We start from the raw sequence: 22887 nt of genomic DNA, 5'->3' as shown, positions 1-22887 counted from the left end.
GGAGGCAGAGTTTGATTTCTGCAGTTTTGCAAAGAGTATGTAATAGATACTTACATAGAAATCTGCTTTTGGTAGCTTAAATGTACCCTTTTCTTTAAAACATCATTAATCTGTTCAGATCCCATCACTGCAGCAGCCCAGGACAATGGCAGCCCTCTGGAAGCACTGCACCATCAGCCCACTGAGCCCTGAGCAGCAGCCAGAGTTGCAGGCCCACACTCTGGGCACCCCCAGACTGCCCTGCAGAACACACAGAGCCCTGAGCCACAGGTGATCCCCAGCCCCTCATCTCCAGTGACTTCTGCAAAGTGACCACGTAAATACCATCATGGAATGGTAAGCCCAGTGTCCCAGACCGCACTTTTGGCGGTGTGCCCAAGGAAGCAGTTGGATCACTAGGCTTCACAGAGAACACAGATGATAGAGGTTAATCCTGGTCTAGCAGGGAAAACCCAACCCAAAAGTATTTGTGCAAAGGGGGGAGTCAGCTGGGCTCAGAGAAAATTAAGATCCTCCAGTTGCTGTGTCAACTGCAAACCTGGATGGAAACTACATTAAGCAGAATAAGATATACAGTCAAAAGTTTCTTAAAAGGAGCATCTGTGGGAGTTTCACAAACCCAGAACATCAGCAGCCACAGAAGGAATTAGTCAAAAAACCACATTCTTACACAGAATCAAGAAAAATCAAACACTGCATGACTGCAAAGTTGATAGGCAAGCTTAAAGTCAGTAAAGCCAATCCATTATCACCACCTTTCTTGAACATACTCAGCATTACATGCCAGCAAGGAAGCTTGTATGACATGATCACAGTGTTTCTGGGCTTTACAGACCTTTTTGTTTCAGAGAGCCTGAGATGACTATTTCTTTGCCTGCAAGAGGGCAGCAGAACAAGCTTTTCTCTTAGGAGTGATAAAGTACTACAGGAAAGAAGCTGTAACTTCTGAGGATGAATCTCCACGCCTACACTTCAGGTTTTAAAATAGTGAGCTTTCTAATTTTTCCAATCAATTTAATTAAACAAGATGCCTAAAGTAATTCAAGTAGAAACTTTAAAATGCTTTATATAAAAACCACTCGGAGGCAGGGAAATAGAATGGATACAATTATCACATAGGTAAGGACTGAGACTGGAAAGAGGCAAAGGCTATACCCAGTGTCAGAGAGTCACCCCCTAGTAAAGAGTTAAATAGTATCTAGGTCACTCTAAAGTCTTTCCTGCACACCCTCAGCTCACTGCATATCGGAAACGCTGTGTGGGAAGGCCAGGGAAATAAACTCACAGACCAAGTATGACTCAGACTGCAGTAATTTAATGATACTTTTATTCCCTTAAATTATCTTTGGGATTAAAAGAATCCACACCCTGAACATGGAACCAAATCACAATGAAAGGAAGAAACCACAAATTAACAGATCTTAGTGTTAACAAAAGGTATCTAGAAACAATTAATTATAAATGGCAAGGAGTGAAACCTCTCCTAGAACATACTATATGGTCAGAACAGCAGAAGGTGAAGAATTTGAACCCCAGTCAGATGTTCTTCTGAAAGCCTAGTGAGGATGATCTCAGTAACAGGAATGTCAGAGAACTGCCCGCCAAAAAATAAAGGAGAACTGTCATAGCCAAATGCTGACCTCTACTACTAGGGGAAAGCAACTTGAGAGAAACAGCCTCACATTTCCTCCATCACTGAAGAAGTTGAACTCAAGAGCTGTCAAATCTCTTTGGCACAAGCACGAACAGAAGTATTGAGTCCTAAAGAAGGCAGAACACCAGTGACCCAGATCCAAATATAAATCTAGCAAAATTCTTGAAGGGAAATTAAATTTCTTGTAAATTCTCTCCCCCTGAAAAAAGCAAAAGTTTGGAAAAAACACTAGTGAGCAGAAGAAAGCATTGCCCTCAGAACTACCTCCTGACTACAACACACAATTCTGAAAATTTAGTCTTTCCTCTGCACTTTAAGCTGCCTCCCCATCTCTCACTTATGGAAAAGACAAAACAAGGCACAGTAACTACCAGAAAATGAAGAGCAAATCTAAGATGCCCTAAAGGCACTCAGATATTTTCTATCACAAGGACTTGAAAAATCTTCATAGAGAGAAACAAATTAATTTCCCCTTTTTCATGGCAAAAATTTAACTGATTTTGTTGTAGTTATATAAATAGCAGTGGATGCCCTTTTCAGTAGAGTTTCTATTAGTATATCATTATAACATTCTAAAGAATTGAGCATCTGGCTTCACAGCTATATATTTAGATGTACTCTGCTCTGTTTCTAATTAAACTGCATTTTTTTTTAAATCCCATGAGATAAAGAAATGAACAATGTTCCCAAAACCTATATTCACTACTAGGATACCGTTCAGTAACCAGTTACCTTTAAAAGTCAAGTTTTGCTTCTGCTCATCTTTCAGCTAAATCCAGATCAGTGAGCCTCTGCTCCTCAGATTATCACCTTGATCTCAGTTCAAGTGTTAGATGGGAAATACTTACCAGTGGCAGTCAGAGCTGTCCCCTCTTCCTGGAAGGGCCACTCTTTTAAAAAATATTTAATGACATTTGTAAAACTGCATAATTCAGAGTGAGTGTCCTAGACTTCAAAGAGAATTAACAAATATATAATTAATTAAGAAATAAATAAAATGTGAGGAAAAAACCTTCAGAATTTCCCATGGAACAAAGTAATATGCAATTCACTTGGGAAGAACAGAGGACTGGGACATGTTCTTGTGTATTTTTAAAATGTCATAACTCTGAATATTTGGAAGATGTTCAAAAAGAATTGATCCTAATTTACATTTAAAGTGTACATTCATGCTGAGGCCTTTGTGTGATGATGGACTTTTCAGCAGCAGTCCTGGCACAACAGTCTTTCACTGCTAGTATTGTACCTCTGTTCTGAAATGTGGAAGCCCTGTAAACTGTCACAGAGAAAAAGGAACAGAGAGCAAGACTTTCCCTCTCATTATTTGAGATCTTCAAAATGTAGCACACAGACTTTTGGCAACAAATAAACCTTAGCAATAAAACTTGAGACAAAGCCTTCCATACAATAAAAAACATGTAGCTTCAAGTATGGGAAATGTAAGAGTTTAAATACAGGATCTCTGGGGAGGAGGGGAGGAAAGGCAAATGATTTACAAGGAGACCTTTCCAGATCAACAGTACGACAAGCAGTGATGAGGAAAGGAAATGCACACTGCTACATCACCTCGGCTGGATACCCCACCATGCTGGTACCCTCAGGCCTTGAAGGGAAAGAGTCTCTCTTCTCTCTGCCAAATGTCTTCTCCAGAACTCAGCCAAGGCACTCAGGCTTAACACAGAGGAGATTTCTGCCTGGGGTACTGCACAGCACAGGTTGAAAAGAAAAAGAAACCACAGTGCAGTGCCAAAAGAACCAGACATCGTGGAGTTCATCTGGCACTCAGCACCACAGAGCTCAGCCCTCACCACCAGATGAATCCTCCCTGTGCACTCTGGAGCAGGGAGTGACTCCCAACCCTGGCTGGCAGCCGGAGCAGCGGGTCCTGGGTGCTCTGGGCTTCCCAGGATCGGGGCTCTGGGAGCACATGGCACACAGACAGCTCCAGTCAAGCTTGCCATCATCTCTGGGGCATGGGGAAACATTTCTGCTTGTGAGCACAGCAGTCTCTTTGGGCTTTGATATATACACTAAATGAAATTATATAGTGAACTATAAAACTGTGCTTGTCTCCGCACTCCAAAAACTCTTCAGTTACCCTTTCAGCAAAGTCCTTGAAACCAGAAGTAAGTAATTTGGATCTTTTTTAAGTCTTTAGATTTATTTCTGACATGAAGAGTTTGAAAATAAAAGATTTGAGGTTTCTCATGTATCTGTACTACCCTGTATGAAGCTCTTTTCTTACCATTTTAGATCTTTTATTAACATAACACTTATTTCAGTATTGCATTCACTCAGATGTTAAAGTCCTTATTAATGCAACAGAATAATTGTTGATACTTTGAGAAGACTTGTGAAAGCTTATTAGTGACTGCATGTAAGCCAAAAAGCAGCACTAGGATTAGAAATATTAATAATGTGTAAAACCTAAGCCCACAATGTTTTCCTAGGAAAAATACTGACTCAGACTCTGTCTTCTAAAGATAACATATAAAATTACACAACTGCACAGAATATGGAAAACAAGCATTTAAGAAGAGCACACATTTTAGGCTAACATATTTCAGTTAAGATGTCCAAAATGATCAGTTAATTAAATCTAATTATTTATATCCAAAAGTGAAGTTGCGCACATTTGGGTGGGTAATTTTTATCTTCTGGTAAAATAAGTAAGAGAAGAAATGGAAATGTAAGGTGCAGGACACGAGTATATATTAGAACATATTTCTTCCACTGTAATTGATTCTGTAAATTATTAACTCAACTCACACAGGTTGTTTCAAGTAGAATATTTGTACTAGTAACTGTGTCAAAACAGACCCCAGATTGAAGTATTTTCTTTTTGAGTTTTTATTTGTGTTTTTTTTTCTCTGTGTCTACGTATCATAACAATGTCAACATTCAAATTAAAACTTGACTTTTTTTCCAAGGTACAGCACATCTATCTACAAAGATCAGACACTTAAATGATGAAATGCTAATTCTTCTCTCAGTAACCCTTTAATGATTTAATTTTCTACAGAGTTTGTCTGAGCCTTGAGTAAGGCAACTGCTCAAATTGAACTGAGGCAGCTAATATTTTCTGAATGCCAAAACAGGGTAAAATTTTAGGAGTTGGGGGGAAAAAATTGAGGATCAAGTCTTAATATTCAGTGGAGGTTTTTTTAAAGATAAACATTGTTTTCTCTATTTCCTCAGTTACACATTTCATTGGAGGTAGCAAGATCTGAATTAAATTAATTAATGATATTCAACTCGTTTACCAATATTTGCTACTGCTTTCATTCTGCAGGTAAATATGAGTATTTATTATGTGGGTTGCAAATTGTTAAAGCTGTTGTTTGTCAACCCAAAATGTAGCTCAGCAATAATGCGGGTAAAAAAAGGTTAAAAGGTTTAAAAAAAAAAAAAAAGAGTGGCCTTATAACATGTCAACATCAGGAGTTAGCATTAGAGAAATCAGAGCTAAGCAGAATGAACCTTTAGCAAACAAAGTCAAGACTTCACAAGATTTCTACAAGTTTTGTGATAACGGGGTATTGGTCATTGGATATAAGAACATGCTTGCAAATACTGATCCTGATTTCTACTCTGAATGGTTTCCTGAAGAAAAGGACAAGCTTGATGTAAGCACACTGAGGCAAAACCAACTTGGGCTCTAAGCTGAGTCAGTTCTGGACTGGTTTCTGACCGAGACGCCTGCCTAAGAGGTCTCTGACAGAAGGGGCAGTTTTTGGCATCATGGAACCCACCAAAAAGCCTGATTAGTACTTGTTAACATTTTTATTAGTTCACTGGAATTAAACTGTCCCCTTCAAAATGTTCTTGAATTACTGGTTATGCCAGTGAGTAACTGCTGCTATCACTTCCATCTGCATCAGGTCCCAGCCATTGTGGAGCTGGGGACTGGGACCCTGATCAAAGACATTCCAACAGCTGCCACTGGACATTTCTTTCCTGCAGCTCTGCGGTTGCATCTCTGCGCAGCAAATACCCAGCCCTGCACTACCAAATCACCTTTTTGTTTTCCAAGAAGAGATCTTAAATGGTGGTAACTTTTACCAAATCTGTTTTCCCAGTGCTCCTTTCACAAGCAGCTGCGGCTGAAACATTCCTTCCACTCTCTTCTCCTCCCTCGCCCCCACTTCCTCAAGGAAATTCCATGGGATCACCATTCCTCTGGCCCCACACTGCAACAAAACTCTCATCTCCCAGGGGACAGGGAGTTTTGCAATCACTGGATCTCCACATCTGTGAGCATAGGCAAACACAGAGTTCCTTTGCAGTTCTCTATTTGGATTACTTGTTTTTTAAACAATGTGCTCAGGGGAACTGCTTTTAAGTTAGGCTAAGTGAAATACTGACTTAGAAAAACCACAATCTTTGCTTAATAAAAAAATGGAAAGAGAAAATTAAAAGTATATTTGTTTTAAATTTGAGGCATGTTAAGAGACTATCTGCATCTGGAGGATAGGACAACTTTTCTACTTTTCTCTCAACTGCAATTTCCCTGAAAATATCTATGAGTCCCTAATAACATTCAACATGAAAGCATTACTGTAAAAAATACACCCTGGAACTTCTCAGAGAGAATTACAGTGTAGATTTCATTTGATCATGAATGTAAAGCTGTCTGAATTTTATTTCTAGCTAAATAAAGTCCAAATATTGAAGGGAAGATAGAGAGTCTTCCTTCAGATCATGCCAGGCTAGACACTTCATGACATGACTGCTGACATGTGTTGCTAAACAATAAAAAGGAAACATTTAAACCAAACATCACATCTCCAGGCCAATCACAGTTCCCATGGCATACCAAGCAAATGCCTTGCTACATGTGGCAGTCAAGCCCTGGCAAAAAGGAGCATTTCAGCCTCCACATCAGGCCTACATCTCTCTGTGGATCTGGCAAAAGGAACATACAATAACGAATTCTATTTCTTTTCAGCTGTAGAAATGAGATACATATTTTTGACAGGAACCTCCCAGGAACCTCACCAGCTCAGACAGAAGCCAGCAGAGCCGGTTTATACACCACAGTGGCAGGCCACTCCTCCTCTGACAGTCTGTCTGGTTGAGAAACTGGGTGCATCAGCTGGGCAGAACACAGCGGAGATTAGCTAAATCTGGTCACAGGGTTCCTGTGGGTGTTTCTCTACTGTGTTCCACACCCTGCACAGGCAACAGCACTGGCACAACCAATGAATGCATCCAGGGAGCACACCTTCACCACCCTTGGGGGTATGTTTGCTCTGAAGAGCAAAACTGAGTGAAAAGTGCAGTAAAGGAAAACCTACTGCAGCTAACACAAAGCCCAAACCATGCCACATTCCTTGAACAGGGAATAAAGGTAAAACGTGATGCTGGTATTATACAAACAAGCTGAACAGTACAAATCACATACTGCTCAATCACTAAGGAATCTCTCTCCTCCTAGAACCAAATATTATTTTGTAAACCTGGTGTTATTTATTCAGATGAGTATGCAATCATACTGTTTTTAAAAATGTACACATAACTCTGAAAAAAAGAAATTTGCAGAGGGCTTCTTTCTACCCTAAAAGCTAGAACAATAGATAGGCTCCTACTACAAAACAATCAGGATTAATACTGTTCTCAAAGGGAACAGTTTCAGAGACACTGATGTATCACATTTAATTATATGACATGAAATCCTATTCCACATAATTATGAATGCAATACTTCACTGCAGCCAGCAAACCATGAAAGAAAAATGCAAGAAAAATGGAGAAAAGGGGAAAAAGGAATAAAGAAAAAATACTTTAAAGAGAATTGGAGAAGTTGGCTTTGAAAACTTCCATTCCACTTCCACTTAGCCACTTAGGCGTTGTGTTCATGTGCTATAACTATTTCTAAGCAGCAATGACCTGCCCAGATCACTCTCCCAAGGAGTTAAATGCAAGAGATGTTCAGACCATTTTCTAAAGTCCAGCCTTTTTTTTTTCTAATGAGATATGCTGAGTGAAATTAACAAATTTCTTGATCTTAAGTAACCACAGTGGTGCCAGCTTCCTGCTACAGTAAATGTCTGAGCTCCAATTCACCTCTTTTAAGTCCTAAGTATGTTTGAAGGAGATGAGAAATGGCAACATGGGAGAGGTCACAATTACACAGCAAAGAACATGGAAGCATTAATATATTAATGAATGTCACATGACAATGAAAACACGTCCTGTGTTAAGAACAGGGAATTGAAACAACTTCCAAGTTATCTTGCCTCAAAACAGGGAAGCATCGGAGTATATAACTAAGTATGTTTTGGAAACAAAGCTGTATATCACATCTGGGTCATATGTTTCAACAAAACCATTAGCCTGCCAGTTGTTTTAGCTGTGCCTGTGTTCATGATGCTGAGTATTTGGCAAGGAACCCTAAATTACTCTCTCAACAAGACAGGTGATTTCAGAATGCACATATGCAAAGGCAGCCACTGCAAAGTTCTGCTTCTGTGTGCAGACCATCCTGGCACAGAACAATGGCCTGCTGTGGTAATTCTATATTTTGTTATCTTAAAGCAGCTGCTTTGCTGAATGTAATCCCATTAAAAACCCACAATATGACCCTACAGTGATAACTTAAGGAGGAAGGCTAACTAAGTGAAACTGTCCAAAGGAAAAAGCAATTTCAAAAATATCATATAGACTACGAACAGCTTGATACAAGCAGCAGAGTGTGAGAAAACAGCCTGGAAGGGAAAATACCAAAAGGTGGGCTGACCAAATGATTTATGCTGAACTGAACAGAGGAGACTTGGGTTAAGCCTCAAAGCTTGAAATCTCACCCAGGGACTGGGGATTGTCAGGAGGATGAAGGGTCTGCTGCATCATCCTCATTTAATGATATACACTTCACAAAAGGAGGTTTTTGAAGAAACAGCATTACACAGACACAAAGCTGCTGCAGGCCAGCAAGTAAATCATAAGCTAGACAGTGGAAAGTACAGGGCTTTGGAACCATGTGGCTTCAGCATAAAGGTCATCCTCAGCAAAGCACAGTGCTTAGTGAGAGTCTGGAAAGCACCTAGAAAACATGTCAAAGCAAGTTACAAACTCCTGGCTGAATCTGCTAAGACCCAATCACTTAAGTCCCTAATCAGATAAGCAGGCTCAACAATTTCAGTGAATAACTGGAATGGACTTAATCTTGCATCTTCAGATGCAGATATTCAATAAGTTAAAAGAAATTATTAAGAGTCACGAATAAGAAAATACAGTTAAAGCTTAAATAATATATTCAAAATCCATCTGTAGAGCTGAAGAAAGCATATCAAGTACTGACATCCACACCAGCAGAAGGGAGTGCAATTAGTCATGGCTGAAGTAAACACTGCTTCAGCAACCCTGTCAAACCAGCTCTTCATGGCAGAGGCTTGCTCAGTGCAGAAGATCCCATGCAATGGCACTCCATGGTTGTGAAAAGAAACCACACAGCAGAGTCAGGCAGCTTCCTGCAGACTTTCCCAAACCTCACTGGCTCCTGTCCTCTGCTCCTGTCCTATTTAGCTGATTGCTCCTGTCCAGCCTCCCACAGAAAAGACAGGACCTGTGGGCCACTGCATGGATTGCTTTGCCTACTGCCACATCCCTGATGGGAAGCTCTTACGGCCAGGGCTGACTCACATCATGTCCCCCTGGCACTCCTCTGGCTCTGGGCTGACTGTTATGACATCCTTGTGACAAACAATACCTACTTCAGTCCTCCCCACACTTCTGCCTCTGGCACAAGTGATATGAAGAAATTTGGTTTCTCAATGCAGAACTGGAGTAGCAGGCTCAAGTTTGAATGAACTATTCAGAAATATGGCAGCTTCAGTTCCCAAACAAAAGCCAGAAATATGCTCTGAAAAACAGCCGTGCTCCCAAGCCCTCACAACAAAAACATAATGTGTTCTTTTCAACCAGGAAAAGAGCTTCTCCTGATAGAAAAACAGAAATGACCAATCAGTTGAAGGTGGAGACAGATTTGTTGACATGTATACTGGCAAATTGTGCTCTTGCCAGGAAAATACTTTTCCACAAAGCTGGTGAACGTTTGTTCACTGTGTTCATAAATACTGCACAGCTGTGCTACAACAGGAGAGCAAGCCTAACACTTCCATAATTGATAAGGGGTTTTTCTAGTGATTCACCAAAAGGAATTAAACTAAGTAAAAACATGGCCAAAATTAGCACTGTTGTCATGAGAAGAACAATGCAAATCCTGACTAAATCAAATAAAACTCACAGTATAACAATCTCCCCCACAAGAAATCTGTAGATTATTTGAGCTTGTATTCTGAGGGATTCTGTCAAAAGCTATCTTTCTCTACCATAACCATCACTGAAAATAACTTCTCAGTAGAGCATATATGATACAAGTCCATGACGATCAGAAGGAAAAATCTCTGCAGATGGGATGTTTCTGGTACTTGCAGTGACATTGATGCTTTTCAACCATTATTTCCTCAACCCACAGGTGTTTCTCTGTCTTGTCTGACATCAGCCAAAAGACACAAAACAAGCCAGTGACCTTTTTATGTACATCCACCAAAATCTGCTTATTGCCAACTAGCAAGATCATTTCTACAAAATGCAGAGCAGACTTTCTATCTATTCTTAGCACCAAGCACTGCAGTGGACACCCTCTTAGGATAGCAAGACCCACTTTATATGGAGAAAAGGAGCTAAAACTACTCTAAAAGCCTCTCAGTAAAATCTTAGGAATTTGGAAAGAGACAAAACAATATTTCAGAGACCTGGAGTAAACAAAAGTCTCTTCATTGACTTCTGTGTGTCCAAGATTCTATTTTCCATTTATTTTGTATTATCTCAGCTTAAACAATGAACACGGCAGGTTCACTTGGAAGAATATCTTGCCCTCTACAGCCTAGAAGCTTAGGCAGATTTACAAGAAAGAAAAGGTTTGCATCTGAAACTTCCCATGGTCTACAAAAGTGGATTACTGAGCTTCAGTGAACAGGGAGAGAGCTGCCATTTCTATCTTACTGCCAAATCCAGTTAGTTGCTCAGGGATTATGTTGTCCCCTACCTAAAGTTTCTGGACATCTCACTCGCTTCCTGAGCAGAAATGGAGAATGGAGACAATCTCCTTTCCTCTTAGGTAAAATTCTTAGAAGGAAATATCTCACAGGAATAAATGTCATAACCTTCCACACCTGTAAGTTCACATCAGAATTGATTTTACAAGTTCATGGCTGAAGTTTTTGCCTGTTCTTTATTTATACAATTCATATTATTCCAACTACAATTATATATTGAACAGCAACAACAAAATCAGAATATTTGGTTATTTAAGAGGAAGAGGACCAGTTACAGCAAATTATGAAAAATTTTTTCTAGGCTGTTCATGCATCAATGACATCTGAGACTGTGCAAACCGAAATGTCTTCAGAAAGAGATTAAGGAGCTATAGTAACCACTGCACAAATAGTAGCTACTGGGGTGGTTCCAGTGCAAAATAACCTCACAGCTCTGTCCTAACATAACATGAGTGCACAGGCCAAGGTTTCCTCATCAGTTCAAAAGACAAAAACGGGAAGGAAAAATCCACTTCTGTAAAACATGCATTTGCAACTAAAATTCAAGTTACAGGAGGTCATTGTCACATAGGGAGCCGTAAAAATGTTTAATTTATCAACAAGCCTTTTCAAAGATTGATTATGTATTCTCTTCTCTGCAAAACACAAGGATTTAATTTGCTATTGAAGAAATAAGCAAAGAGATTTTTTTTCTTTAAAGATCTGAGAGCAAGCTGTTTTTATTCTAATACTAAGATGACTTCTATGTGACTACTACCCTGAATGTCCATTTTTTAAATTAAAAAAGAAAATATCCTCCATAAATAAGGTATCAGATTTTTTTGCAATATATAAACCAAAGGCACTTCACATAAGCTCAGATCCAAATCTTACAGGTTTTGCTACCAATTTTTATTATTTGTGTTATGCTCTATTTTTGAATACTCCTATTTACTTATCTGCTAAATGGAACATAAAATTATTTTTTAAATTGCAGCAGTAGCATTAAATTCAAATCTTAATAATTCTTCATCCAAAATAGACAGATTTGGATGTTTTCCTACATGTAGTATTGAAAATTTATCTGAGTACTTTTGATTTCAAAATAATCCAGACAGTGCACTATGAATTTCAGAAGTACTAAGACATTTTAAAAATCCAGTAAAACAGTTAAGGCTGGTGATTTTAAACATTGTATAAACAACCCAACTGCACAGTCTTTTGACACATAACCCATACTTGAAAGTAAGAGGCATGTGCTGCTGTAAAAATTCAAAAATAGCACAAATAACTCTCTTAAGCAAAAAAATCTTAGGTTAACAACATTGCCTAAAAGCCCTCTGCTAAACCAAGTCTACCCAGAACTTCAGCCATTAGACATGGACCAGCTATTTCTAATCTTAAAAACAACTGTGCAGCAAAGTACAGCCATAAATTAGTCTGAAACTAGGATAAGCCTTCAAATGCACATTGTAGTTCACAGTGATTCAGAACAATTACTCAAGTTTGTATCAACAGATTATCTTAGCAGTGAACAGAGGAGACCCTCTATGCAGGTTCTCAATAGCAAGTTTCACATTTAGATATTAATTTTATCTGTGATTTCAACAGCACAATGGGTAATCACAGCTTTTACAAAAGCAGTGGGTTGCTTCAGTTCACCACTGTATTCTCACTTTCTGTGCTTCGCCAAAGCATCAAACAATCTTTTCCTTCTGATTGTCAGCGAAGTTGAAACCGGCCACCATATCACAGCACGAAGCAGTTTGTTTATGTATTTGGTTTTCTTCTCTCATAATCCAAACACTCATCTTGGGTACCTACTACAAGCTTGTAAGGTACGACATTATAATTTACATTTAAACATTGTACTTACGGTTGGCATAGTTTTACCAGGTCCTGATCAGTGGTGTTTGGAGGCAGTGCTCTGATGTAAAGGTTAGTTTTACTTAATTGATCCCATCCTGAGTTGCTGCTGCTACTGCTGTTGTTATTACTGCTGGTGGTGCTGGGACTAGGAGGAGCCATTGGATGGGCTGGTACAATGGACTGCTGCAAAGGAAAAAGCAGGTTAGAGTAGAGTACAGGCAGCAATCACAGCATGCACATCAGCTCATCTACAGCAGCCTGCTTACCATGGGGAGTACCTGTTCCTAATTACCCACGGATTTTAAATACAACTGCTTTCACACCACACTTGGGACAGGATTCACAGGCACATACTAATATCTCCAACCACCACTTGATGCATGACACGGGGTCAAATTATATATAACCTCCACTGAATATTACTCAAAGGATTTTATCACTCTTCATTGTGTCATCTCATGTGAAAATGAAATAGCAACTATTGTTCCTCTAGGTTCCAGCACGTACAAACAGTCATCACTATGACTGTTTCACATGTCAAATTGTGGCAGGCACAAAGACCATGTTCCTTCCTTAATCTATCAAAAAATACAAAAATAATTAGGAGCCTCTGTTCTATCTCTTCTGGCTTTTAGTACATCATATAATACTGCTATTATTTTTTTACAAATAGAGAAGGAGCACAGATAGCTTAAGGAAAATACTTTAAATGAATGGTGTGCCTTGGGGGAATTTTCATACTGCTGTCTGTCTCCATATTTGTGGATTACTTCACAATTATCAAGAAAAAGGCTCTATATAACGGCAAAAAAAATCAAGTTTCAAAAGGAGAAAAGCACAGAAGCACTTCTACCTATTCCTCAAGGTATCAAACCCTATTGCTCTTGCAATCAGACCCCAATGGAACATAAAAACATCCTAGAGGAAATCTACAGTAGAGAAATCATTTGCATTAAGAGAAGTACAGCAGGGCACTGTACAAAAAGTACTATGAACCTGTGTTGTAAGAGAGGAATACTTTAAAAAAAATATACTAGAGAACTGAAGTTGCCTGTAAACATCTTGTGACTCCATGGTTTTCACTGACAAAGTGGCTGCATGTGGCTCCTTTCCTGCAAAAGCCTGAGATTCCACCACACTCATAGCAAAGAACTGCCCCTGAATACAGAGGAAAGGCACAGGAGGGGGAAAAAATAAATTGGAATATAAAGTGAGATGCCAATGTAGACTCACTTGTTCCCACCCTAGTGCCACCCTCTTCCTTGGATTAGTACAAACAGTTGTATGGCCACAAACTGAACCCAAAAATTATCTTCCCTGATCTGGTACACCACATGTGGGCTTTGCACTGCGCAAAAGCTTTGGCTGTCACAAGGCAGGGAGCAGGAATGTGAAGGCAGAGAGGAAAGGATTAGAGTTTACCTCTGTTTAGAGCATTCATGAAACTACACGCAAGAAAAGTGAAACTACTTTGGAGATAACCTCAAGAAATTGGAATGGAAGTGTGAGTGGGAGAAAAGTACAAAGGCATGTTTTATATCAGATACTTTATGGTAATTATGTGTTTCTTTTTTGTGCTTTCCTAGGAAGGTTTTGAAATCTTCCAATTTGGCATGTTGCAAAGTTTATTATGCAGCTATAATGGCCTGGAACAGCCAACTGCAAAACTTGCTATAAAATCAACATTGATAAGCAGTAACATTGTTGCTGCCCAAATTAATTGAACTGAAAATTACAAAAAAGAACAAAATACATTCCTGATCATTTAGCATTTCATAACTAAGTATCAATATTTCATTGCCATAGGGTTAGAAATTTTTGTTGTTGTTTTTAATAAAGATTTTTAGAAACATCAAATCTCTTCCAAAATATTTATATTTGGAATTGAAGAACTGATCTAGAATTTCTTCCAGGGAAAAAGATTAAATGCTCCCTTCCAAGTTTGCAATGGAAACACTGACGGATTTTAACAATAGTAGCACAAGTCAGTCTGTCAGACCACTCTTCTTCCAGTAACGCCAGGCAATTATTTTTAGGGTTACAAGCAATGCAGAATGACAGAGCAACTAGTTTCAAAACATTTTCACAACAGAACAAACTTAGTCTGGCACAGTGAAATTCTCTTCAAAAAGCCTTCAGTGAAGTTCTCAAAATGCAAACAGTGATCAAATGTAAAACTGCTCTGTTTACGGTTTCAAAATGTGCATGTACAGCTGCCAGAAATCTCAATATACACATACCTGTCTTCATCTAAACTGGTTTATTTCTAAATTACAATGAAAGGCTAAGAGCCTCTATTAAGTTTTTCAGTATCTTTGGTTTGGTTTTGCTTTTATTTCTTACAGTGTTTTTCCCTTAAAATCTTTATTTTTCTATGTTATGAAGAACTGGAGTTTTGTAAAATCTTGTCACCAGCTGGCCAAAGGCAAGAGAGGAAAATGTGTGTCTGTGTGTAGAGAGAGCAGGAATCCTAATTCTGTCTGTCTGTAAAACATAAACACTCCATTCTGAGAAATTTAAACTTCTATTTAAACATGAAGAAGTTCTAGTGTCAGTGGTCACATTCAAACACGATGGGAATGTAAATGGGACTATAGTTGTCTTCCTAAGTTTACAGACAGAAGGTTTTCCAGTGCTTCCAGAGAGACTCATACCTTCACAAGCCTTAAAGGCTTTACAAAACCCATGTGCTCAGTGTCCTGCAGCTCTCAAAGCCTGCAACCCAACGACAGCCAGCCATTAAAGGGACAGTGACATCTTAAGCCATACAACTAAAACACATTTTTTACATTAAAACTTTAATTTTAAAATCCGAATCACTTTTTCCGCTCTGTTCTTCATCGACGACTACTTATAAAAACTAAATTATAGAGGTCCCTCTGTTGTTCAAAGGGGCCTTTTTTCCCAGTTCTCTTGCTGCAAAGTGTTGGCTGGCAGCGTGGCCGCGGTGCCGTGACCGCGCTGGCGGAGCCTCCTACGCTGCCAGCGCGGGCCAGAGCAGAGTTTGTCTGCTGGCCGAGTTGCATCACCTCCCCAAAAACATCAGCCAAGCCGATAAAAGCTCTCTTCTGCCTGCACAGCTGCATCCACACCTGGGCTTTCGCCAACATATTGATGTCAGCGGGGATGTATGACTTTTTTCCACACCCCTGGCTGATACACAGTGCTTTGCTGGCAAGACATTCTGCAGTGGAGACCTGGCCAAAGTTTGGGGTTGTTTGTTTAGAAACAGCTTTCACAAACCTTAACTGAGTGCTCAGTCTAAAACCTGAAATAAAACTTGAGAAGTTTTGGGTTACAAACTGTAGTTTCTGCTAAAAATTCATATCAAAAGCTGTTAAGTTTTTACTATATGGACCTCACAATAATCTGCAATATTGCAACATCTACAAAAATACATTTATCAATTTTTCTTCATAATCATTGCATCTTAAATTAAAATATAGAAGTCAAGGATAGGAGGAATAAATGTAGGCAACAGAATGTTATTTCTTGCGGCAATATTCCTGTTCACAAGAAATACCACTGTCACACTGGTTTGCCATTTCCTCCTCAGTTTTCACTCCAAGAGGTAATTAGTGATCGTTCTTTTTACACAGCGGTTTCCTTCCTGTCATCTTCAACAAACATCTAAGCAAAAAAGGCCAGTGACAGAATAATCAGCCCATCTGCTACATGATCTCCCCAGCCCATTCTGGAGTCAGCTGTGAGGAGCCTGCTCTCTGAGAGACCTTCCCTCCACAGCCCCTCCACAGCAATGGGAAAACCACAGGTACTTATTAGGAAAACTAAAAGCTCAGTGACTGAACAGTCCCCATGAAGTGCCTTAAAACAAGGAGAATTGTTTGCCTGTGTTTCATTCTCAATATAAACCCCAAATGGGAATATCTGCAAGTACTGAAAACCAGCTGGAGAATATACTCATCTTACATGAGCCATTCCTGTCTTTCTTATAAACCATTCTATGCTTAAGGACTGCAAATAAGTCAGAGCAGGATTTTGTCTCCCTAAGAACAGAAGAATCTCTTTGCTGTCAACAGATAACGATAACAAAAAAAAAAAAAAAAAAAAATTAAAGACAACAAACCAAAATGGAGTAACCCCAAGAAACTCCTTTGGCCTGGGGGTTGGGAGATACTGATCCCTGCTGCCTTCAGACTACAGAATTACAACAGAACTTCAATGAGCAGAAGATAACTTGGACAATGACTGCAAGCCATTGTCCCAAAACAGAGTATGATCACTACAGCAGCACTCTATTTAAGTCTTTTTGTGCAATAAAATATGCATATAAAGTTATATAACATGCTAGTATTTAATTATGAGTTTAATCACTCAGCCAAAGTTCCTAATGGGAAAAGTACCATGACTTTTAACAACAATGTTCTCACACATCTACTCTAAATTCAAACCATAAATTGCAGACTACATTAACTATCAGATTTAGCCAGAATTGCTACTTGGGTCATCTCATAGCATCAAAATCTCATCAACAGTGTTTCCCTAGCCTTGCTCAGTGATTAAGCTACAAGCACCTGCTTACCCAGCCTGACTTTGCCTAACCTCCCTAATTTTGAAAGCAGCACCTTCAGTAACCGGCACTGATATAAAAATTATCATGCATTCTCTGTGGATGTGTGCAACAGTGAGGAAAAGTATTAAATCTGGATTTAATTTTTGTTAAATTGGGCCTTGGTTGTTTATTTATTAATCTACCTAACACTTTAGGTTAGAGAGAGCTTTACATGCACAGTGAAAGCACGGGCTCAGTAGAATAGAAGATGCCATACCTAGTGAAGCAAGACACTGCAACACTTTGTGTACAGCTTAGGAAATAGGAACTCATTTGGAATTAAATCATGTCCCTAGAAGAAAGAACTCCTCAAAGTGTTTAACAGAAATGAGTGTTCATGGATGAAGACAGTTGCTTTATTATCTTTCTTTAAATAAGGTAACATTAAACCTTGATCACTTATTCTAAGCTGGCAAAGCGACAGCTGCAGCGGAGATGCCATTTTGAGTGTCCTGCACTATTCTGCCTCATGTTTTTCCTCATCATGTCTGAAACATTACAGCAAGCAAAACTGAATTTCTGGAGACCTCTCCAAGTTCAATTCTCAGTGGACATGAGTCAACCAGCAGAAACTGAAAGCTTTGCTGCTGCTTTACTCATATCTCCTGCCTTAGGGTAGCTTCTCCAATTGCTCTTCTTTAGTCTGTAAGCACTTGTCACAGAAAGGTTCAACAACCAAATCGAAGCATTTTCAGCATGACACCAGTATAAAGAGTATCTCAGAAGCTCCAGACTTCTGCTAAAAATCTCCTCAGGCAGGAAAACCCTGATAGCTGCTCCCTTTTTCTCCTTTAAACCACTGACCATAACTTCTCCTTGCATGGGTGAAATACATGATCTCATATTGACACTGTAAGAATCAACAGGACTATTCCAGAAAGGGCTGGTGAACTGCACAAGGCAGAAACTATGGATATTGTGTTTTGCGGCCAGAGTTATTTGCATACTGAGGATGCAAGGCTATTCCATCTTTCTTAAGGTGTTAGTGGTTCAGCCACACGGAGCAGAAACAACTACAGAGAAGATGTGGGACCCTGAGGGTGGATGCTGGCATTGGGCACAGGCCCTGCCTGTTACAAATCACAGGCAAGCCAGGAGCACATGGAGATCCAGCCCTGTGTTTCTACCAAAAACCCTGCTCTAAATGTTCCATATCTTGATATGAAACTACTATGCCCAGAATACTACAGCTGGGATTACAGCAATGATGTACTGCAATAAAGAGAAGGAAAATTAAGTAATCAATGAAAAAACATATCATACTGAACAGGGAAGCCCCCTTGCCTTAATAGATAAGTTTTAACAGGAGCTTTACAAGATAAAAAAATACAGGGTTATACCTTTTTTCTTGCCTGTATTTTACAGCCAAGTCCTATGAAAACCATTTTTCTAAATACAGATAAGTCTTTTTCATACTAAAAGGAAACAAAACCGTAGGTGGATATCATCATGCATCTATGAAAATAATACAGAAAAAGTTATTTTCACTCTGATATGTTTTTAGTTAATACTCTCTTTCCTCTTTGTTGTACTTTAACTAATTTGAACCAATTTGCCAGTAAGAAAAATGTTCCTGGCAAAAATCCAGAGAAGCAATTAATACATTTTTTTGAGCCATCTGAAGAAGCCCTTCCTCGAATTACAGAAAAGCCTGAATGAGTAGGTACTTCTCACAGCTTCCTTTTTAAAATGCCTTCATGAAGAGTGGCTCTACCAGCAATGAAACAAGACAAAGTCTAGCACAAACCCCCAGTCATGACTCAGATCCTCCTAACAATTTCACTTCCAGACTCACCTGATTACAACCCAAGCTCATTCCCCACTGAGCTGTTTTGCTTCCTTTCCTCAGATTTTATGGCAACATAGCAGGACTGAACCTGTTCTCACCAGAAAGCAACAATTACTGAAACCAGAAAGTATTGAAGTAAATCATTCCAGCTTCTTATAAAATGTCACATTTTCATATTTTGACAGGAAATGGAACCAGTACTATTTAAATTACACATTTAAAGTTTAATGCAACAGCAATCTTCTGCTAGCAATGAAAGCAAGCTCAAAAATCTATCTATATCTTTTCTAGGGAGACACTTGAGGAAGTATGAGCATAATCCTGGCCACACTGAAGTTTATGACAAAACTCACACTGATGCTTTGAACAGATTTTTTTTTTTCTCCAAGAAAAGGGTGTTGAGAATTTTTTATTGTTATTACTCAAGAAAAAAGCTTTTTTACTTGGAGTTGGCAGGCAAGATGGTAACAATAAAGCAAGCAATGAGCACAAGAAACTCCTTCTGGTTCAGGGAGCTCTTTTAGAGTCTCAGAGATAAATGAAAAAACTTCAAAGTTCCCAGGAACTCACTTACTCCATTGACTCTATCCCTTGACAGGGATTTTTTTGGTGCTCCACAAACTGATTCCCCTAGTTCAGAGACAAATAAAAAGTGCAGAATACACAAACCTAGCCACACTGCAGCTATCCCAAAGGAGACCAAGGGGAGTGCTGAACTGGGCCAAATCCTGTTCCTTTCCAGATGTCATGAACCCTCCCTTTCCCCTTCCACCTGCTCATCCTGAATCACAGCATCTGTCTTCCCTCTCAGTTTTATACCTGGATTTCCTGGACAATCCCCTGAAACAATACCTTGGTACTGTGCCCTAATTCATGACAGAATTATAGACACATATAAAGCAAAAGACTTCAGTTTCTGAAATATGAACAAGCTGCAATCCAACAGCTAGGCTGCATTTAAAGAATCTGAAAAGAAAGTCAAGATGCTGAAGTACCCAAAGAAAGAGAGCATGGTACTATGATCTACCAGACAGACAAAAAAGCATGTCTATGTTTTTGTGGCTAGCCCTTCACTGAGCAGTAGACACAAAAGAATTCACTGCCAACCTCCTTCTTGATTCTAGTACATACACAGGCCTATTTTCTTCAGTGAAACCAGCTAAGGCTTTTGCTCAGGATCCAGAAAGCACCGAGTATTGAATATCTAGACTATGTTGAAGTTTTTGTTCCAGCCTGGGGATTCAAATGACAATTAAAAGAAAACACATCCATTTTCAGAGAGGTGTAACTTGCATACTGATGCACCTGAAGCACCTGAAAGGTAGCAATACAAATACATGACACTCAATCCAAATAATACAATATTCCTCCCTTGCATTACACATCTCTTGGTACATGTTAATAGCAGGGTATAAAATCTTACAACATTCTCCACAACAGGAAACATTCAAGATACCCTTCATTGGAGAAATGCTTCACCTGAAACAGCAATTAACTTAGAAATAGTTTAGCCTAGATCACAGATGGTCACATCATAGCCTGCAAATCACAAGCACTTCAATGGCAGCTCAGAGGACAGTACTCATGGAATTAAAGTAAAAAATTATTCAATAAGCTCTTCATAAGCATTAAGAGGTTCATAGTGGTCCCTTTGCATTGTAAATAGGACTCTGCTTTAGCATTTATTAAACAGGAAACTCCTACTCATTACCTCCATTTAAAATCTCTTCAGATGTCAGCGCACTAAGATCTGAAATTAAATAATATTATTCTCTGACTGTACTTACAGTGTAATGGAAGAAGTGGGACTTAAATGTATGGAAAATGAGAGACATGGCTTTATCCTGGACATTTTTGGCTCCCTTGTAGGAAAATACAAGAGAGCAGGTAACCATTTCTCTAAGTAAATCCCACAAAACTAAGCTCTGGCAGTGAGACTTCTGCACCACATAAGGCAGCTACTTGTGTTCAGAGGACAAACTCTCATTAGAAGAATGCTAATCTCCAGTTCTACTGCTGTTCAATTTCTCTGTCATTATCCGTTGTGAACTTTTACTTCCAGTGTCAACAAACAGGGCCATGGACAATTTTCAATGTGATCAAAAATGTGCTGCTTTCAAGAGCTTCTGTTTGTGATGTTTAAAATGGATCCTTTTTATGGTTGTAGGTAGCTACATTTTTTAATTTCATTAGGCAGTAAATATCCCATCTCTTAACTATTAGGGATGCTATCTATCGCTGTATTTTGGAGGTTAATCCTGCTAAATCTGTAAAGTAGCAGAGTATATATACAGATATTTTGGCTTATTCAAGAATTGCCTGAATATCTGTACTACAAAAGCTGACAGTACAGCAATAAAACAAACAAAAAAGTATGTTAAGAATGTTTGGCCATTCTTTAGTTCTTTAAAACAATAGAGGAAGAAAAGCTTTTTTTAAAAAAAAAGTTTAAAACTCTGCACAGAAGTTTCTGAAGTATTATTTATTCTTCTTTCATATTGTATTAGCCTTTAGATTTCTGATAAATCCATGCAAGTATTGTCTCTTACTTAAAAAGTGTCACAGATTTCATGATGCACAGAGGAGAGTTTTGCAGCTTCTTTAAAATGATTTTTATACTTCTTTGTCCTTTTTTATTATTTTCCAAACTGTCGGCTTTTCCCTCAAAAACGGCAATGTCACCATTCTGCTCATCTGGCTATCCTATCCACCCTCCCTCCATAGACAGCAATTATAGGATAGGAATGGCACCATATTGAAGATGCATGTCAAAAGAAGCATCTGCTTTTCTGGCAAACTCCACATTGTTGGTGGCATTGGAATTATTGCTATACTGTTTGTCACAGGGTTAGACCACAGATGGCTCTTTTGGCTCACATGGGATCCACTATGTCATTTTCTGTTTATTCAAGTTAAATAAATTAAAGAACTTGTGCCCGACCGTGCATGAGGGAGTCAATTCCTATCAAAATCCCTTTGTCTATGATTGCTGATTCCTTATGGGCAACATACTGCACCCAGCCTAGCAGCAGCACTGTTACTGTGAATCCCTCTGTTCTTGTCCAAAGAAGAGAATGTATGTGCCTCCTGGTAAGGCCATTACACAAGTATTTAATAGGTAGCCCAGTCTATTCCTGCTGCTTCCTTTGACAACATCGATGGAACAGATGAGGCAGCTGGCTCTGGTCCTTTCTCCTGCATTCCCAAACCCTCATCTCCCTGAGAGACCACACCCTCTTCACCACAGCCAGCATCTCTAGCTGTTGGAAAGGTGGCACATCAGACAAAAAAAGGGTAGAAAAAGCCACTTTTATATGACTTCATCATCAAGACTGAATCTTGATGCCCCCATGAAAAGGCTCTTTGGGCTGCACAATTCATACTTCCAAGTACAGATCACTTTAGATATTTTATCCTTCCTACTCACTTTGCAAATGCTTTTTCCTTTCCTGTGTCCAGGCCTAACTAACGTAGTCAGGAAAGAACAAGCTGGTATAGAACACTGCCTGAGTGCAACACAAAGGTTACTGTAACTTTGATACCAAGAAGGCCCAAGTCTGCTGCTCAGCAGCTTGTTATGGGCCTGTGTCAAGTAACATTTGAACCAACATCAGAGAGAATAGCATCTTGCACCACTTTCCACGGGAATAAATGATTCCTCCATGAGCTGAAGAAAAGGAAAGCAGACTCAGAGCACCACTGTCCTTCCTAGTTACTCCACTGCAATTATTTCCATAGTCTTTCAGAGTATTTGCCATAGAATTGAGGTCAGCATGACCTGTGCTGGATTGAAAGTTCCATTCATCTGTTTGCTTCTCAATTCTGAAATTTCAAGATGTGTCCTTATGGTTTTTATATTCTGCAATATGATAAAATGCAGCAGATACAAGTCATTATAATCAACACACTGAAACAGGACATGTACAACATTGCTGGTAAAGGATTAAAGCAAGCCTCAGGTATAA

The 22887-nt window shown here is 39.1% G+C and overlaps 1 protein-coding gene across 8 annotated transcripts in view; it reads right to left on the bottom strand.

The window, feature by feature from the left end:
* The window catches only part of RBMS1 (RNA binding motif single stranded interacting protein 1), a 142783-nt gene that overhangs the window by 52735 nt on the left and 67161 nt on the right, over positions 1-22887 (bottom strand). For 7 of the 8 annotated variants that reach the window (XM_058809816.1, XM_058809815.1, XM_058809820.1 and 4 more), the window contains exon 2: positions 12568-12743. In XM_058809816.1, the coding sequence (XP_058665799.1) occupies positions 12568-12743 (176 nt within the window). The remainder of the gene's footprint in view (positions 1-12567; positions 12744-22887) is intronic. The other variant, XM_058809819.1, reaches the window with a different exon arrangement.

The sequence above is a fragment of the Ammospiza caudacuta genome, chromosome 8 (assembly GCF_027887145.1).
Source record: "Ammospiza caudacuta isolate bAmmCau1 chromosome 8, bAmmCau1.pri, whole genome shotgun sequence".
Taxonomy (NCBI): domain Eukaryota; kingdom Metazoa; phylum Chordata; class Aves; order Passeriformes; family Passerellidae; genus Ammospiza; species Ammospiza caudacuta.
This window is presented reverse-complemented; position numbering and strand designations above follow the sequence as displayed.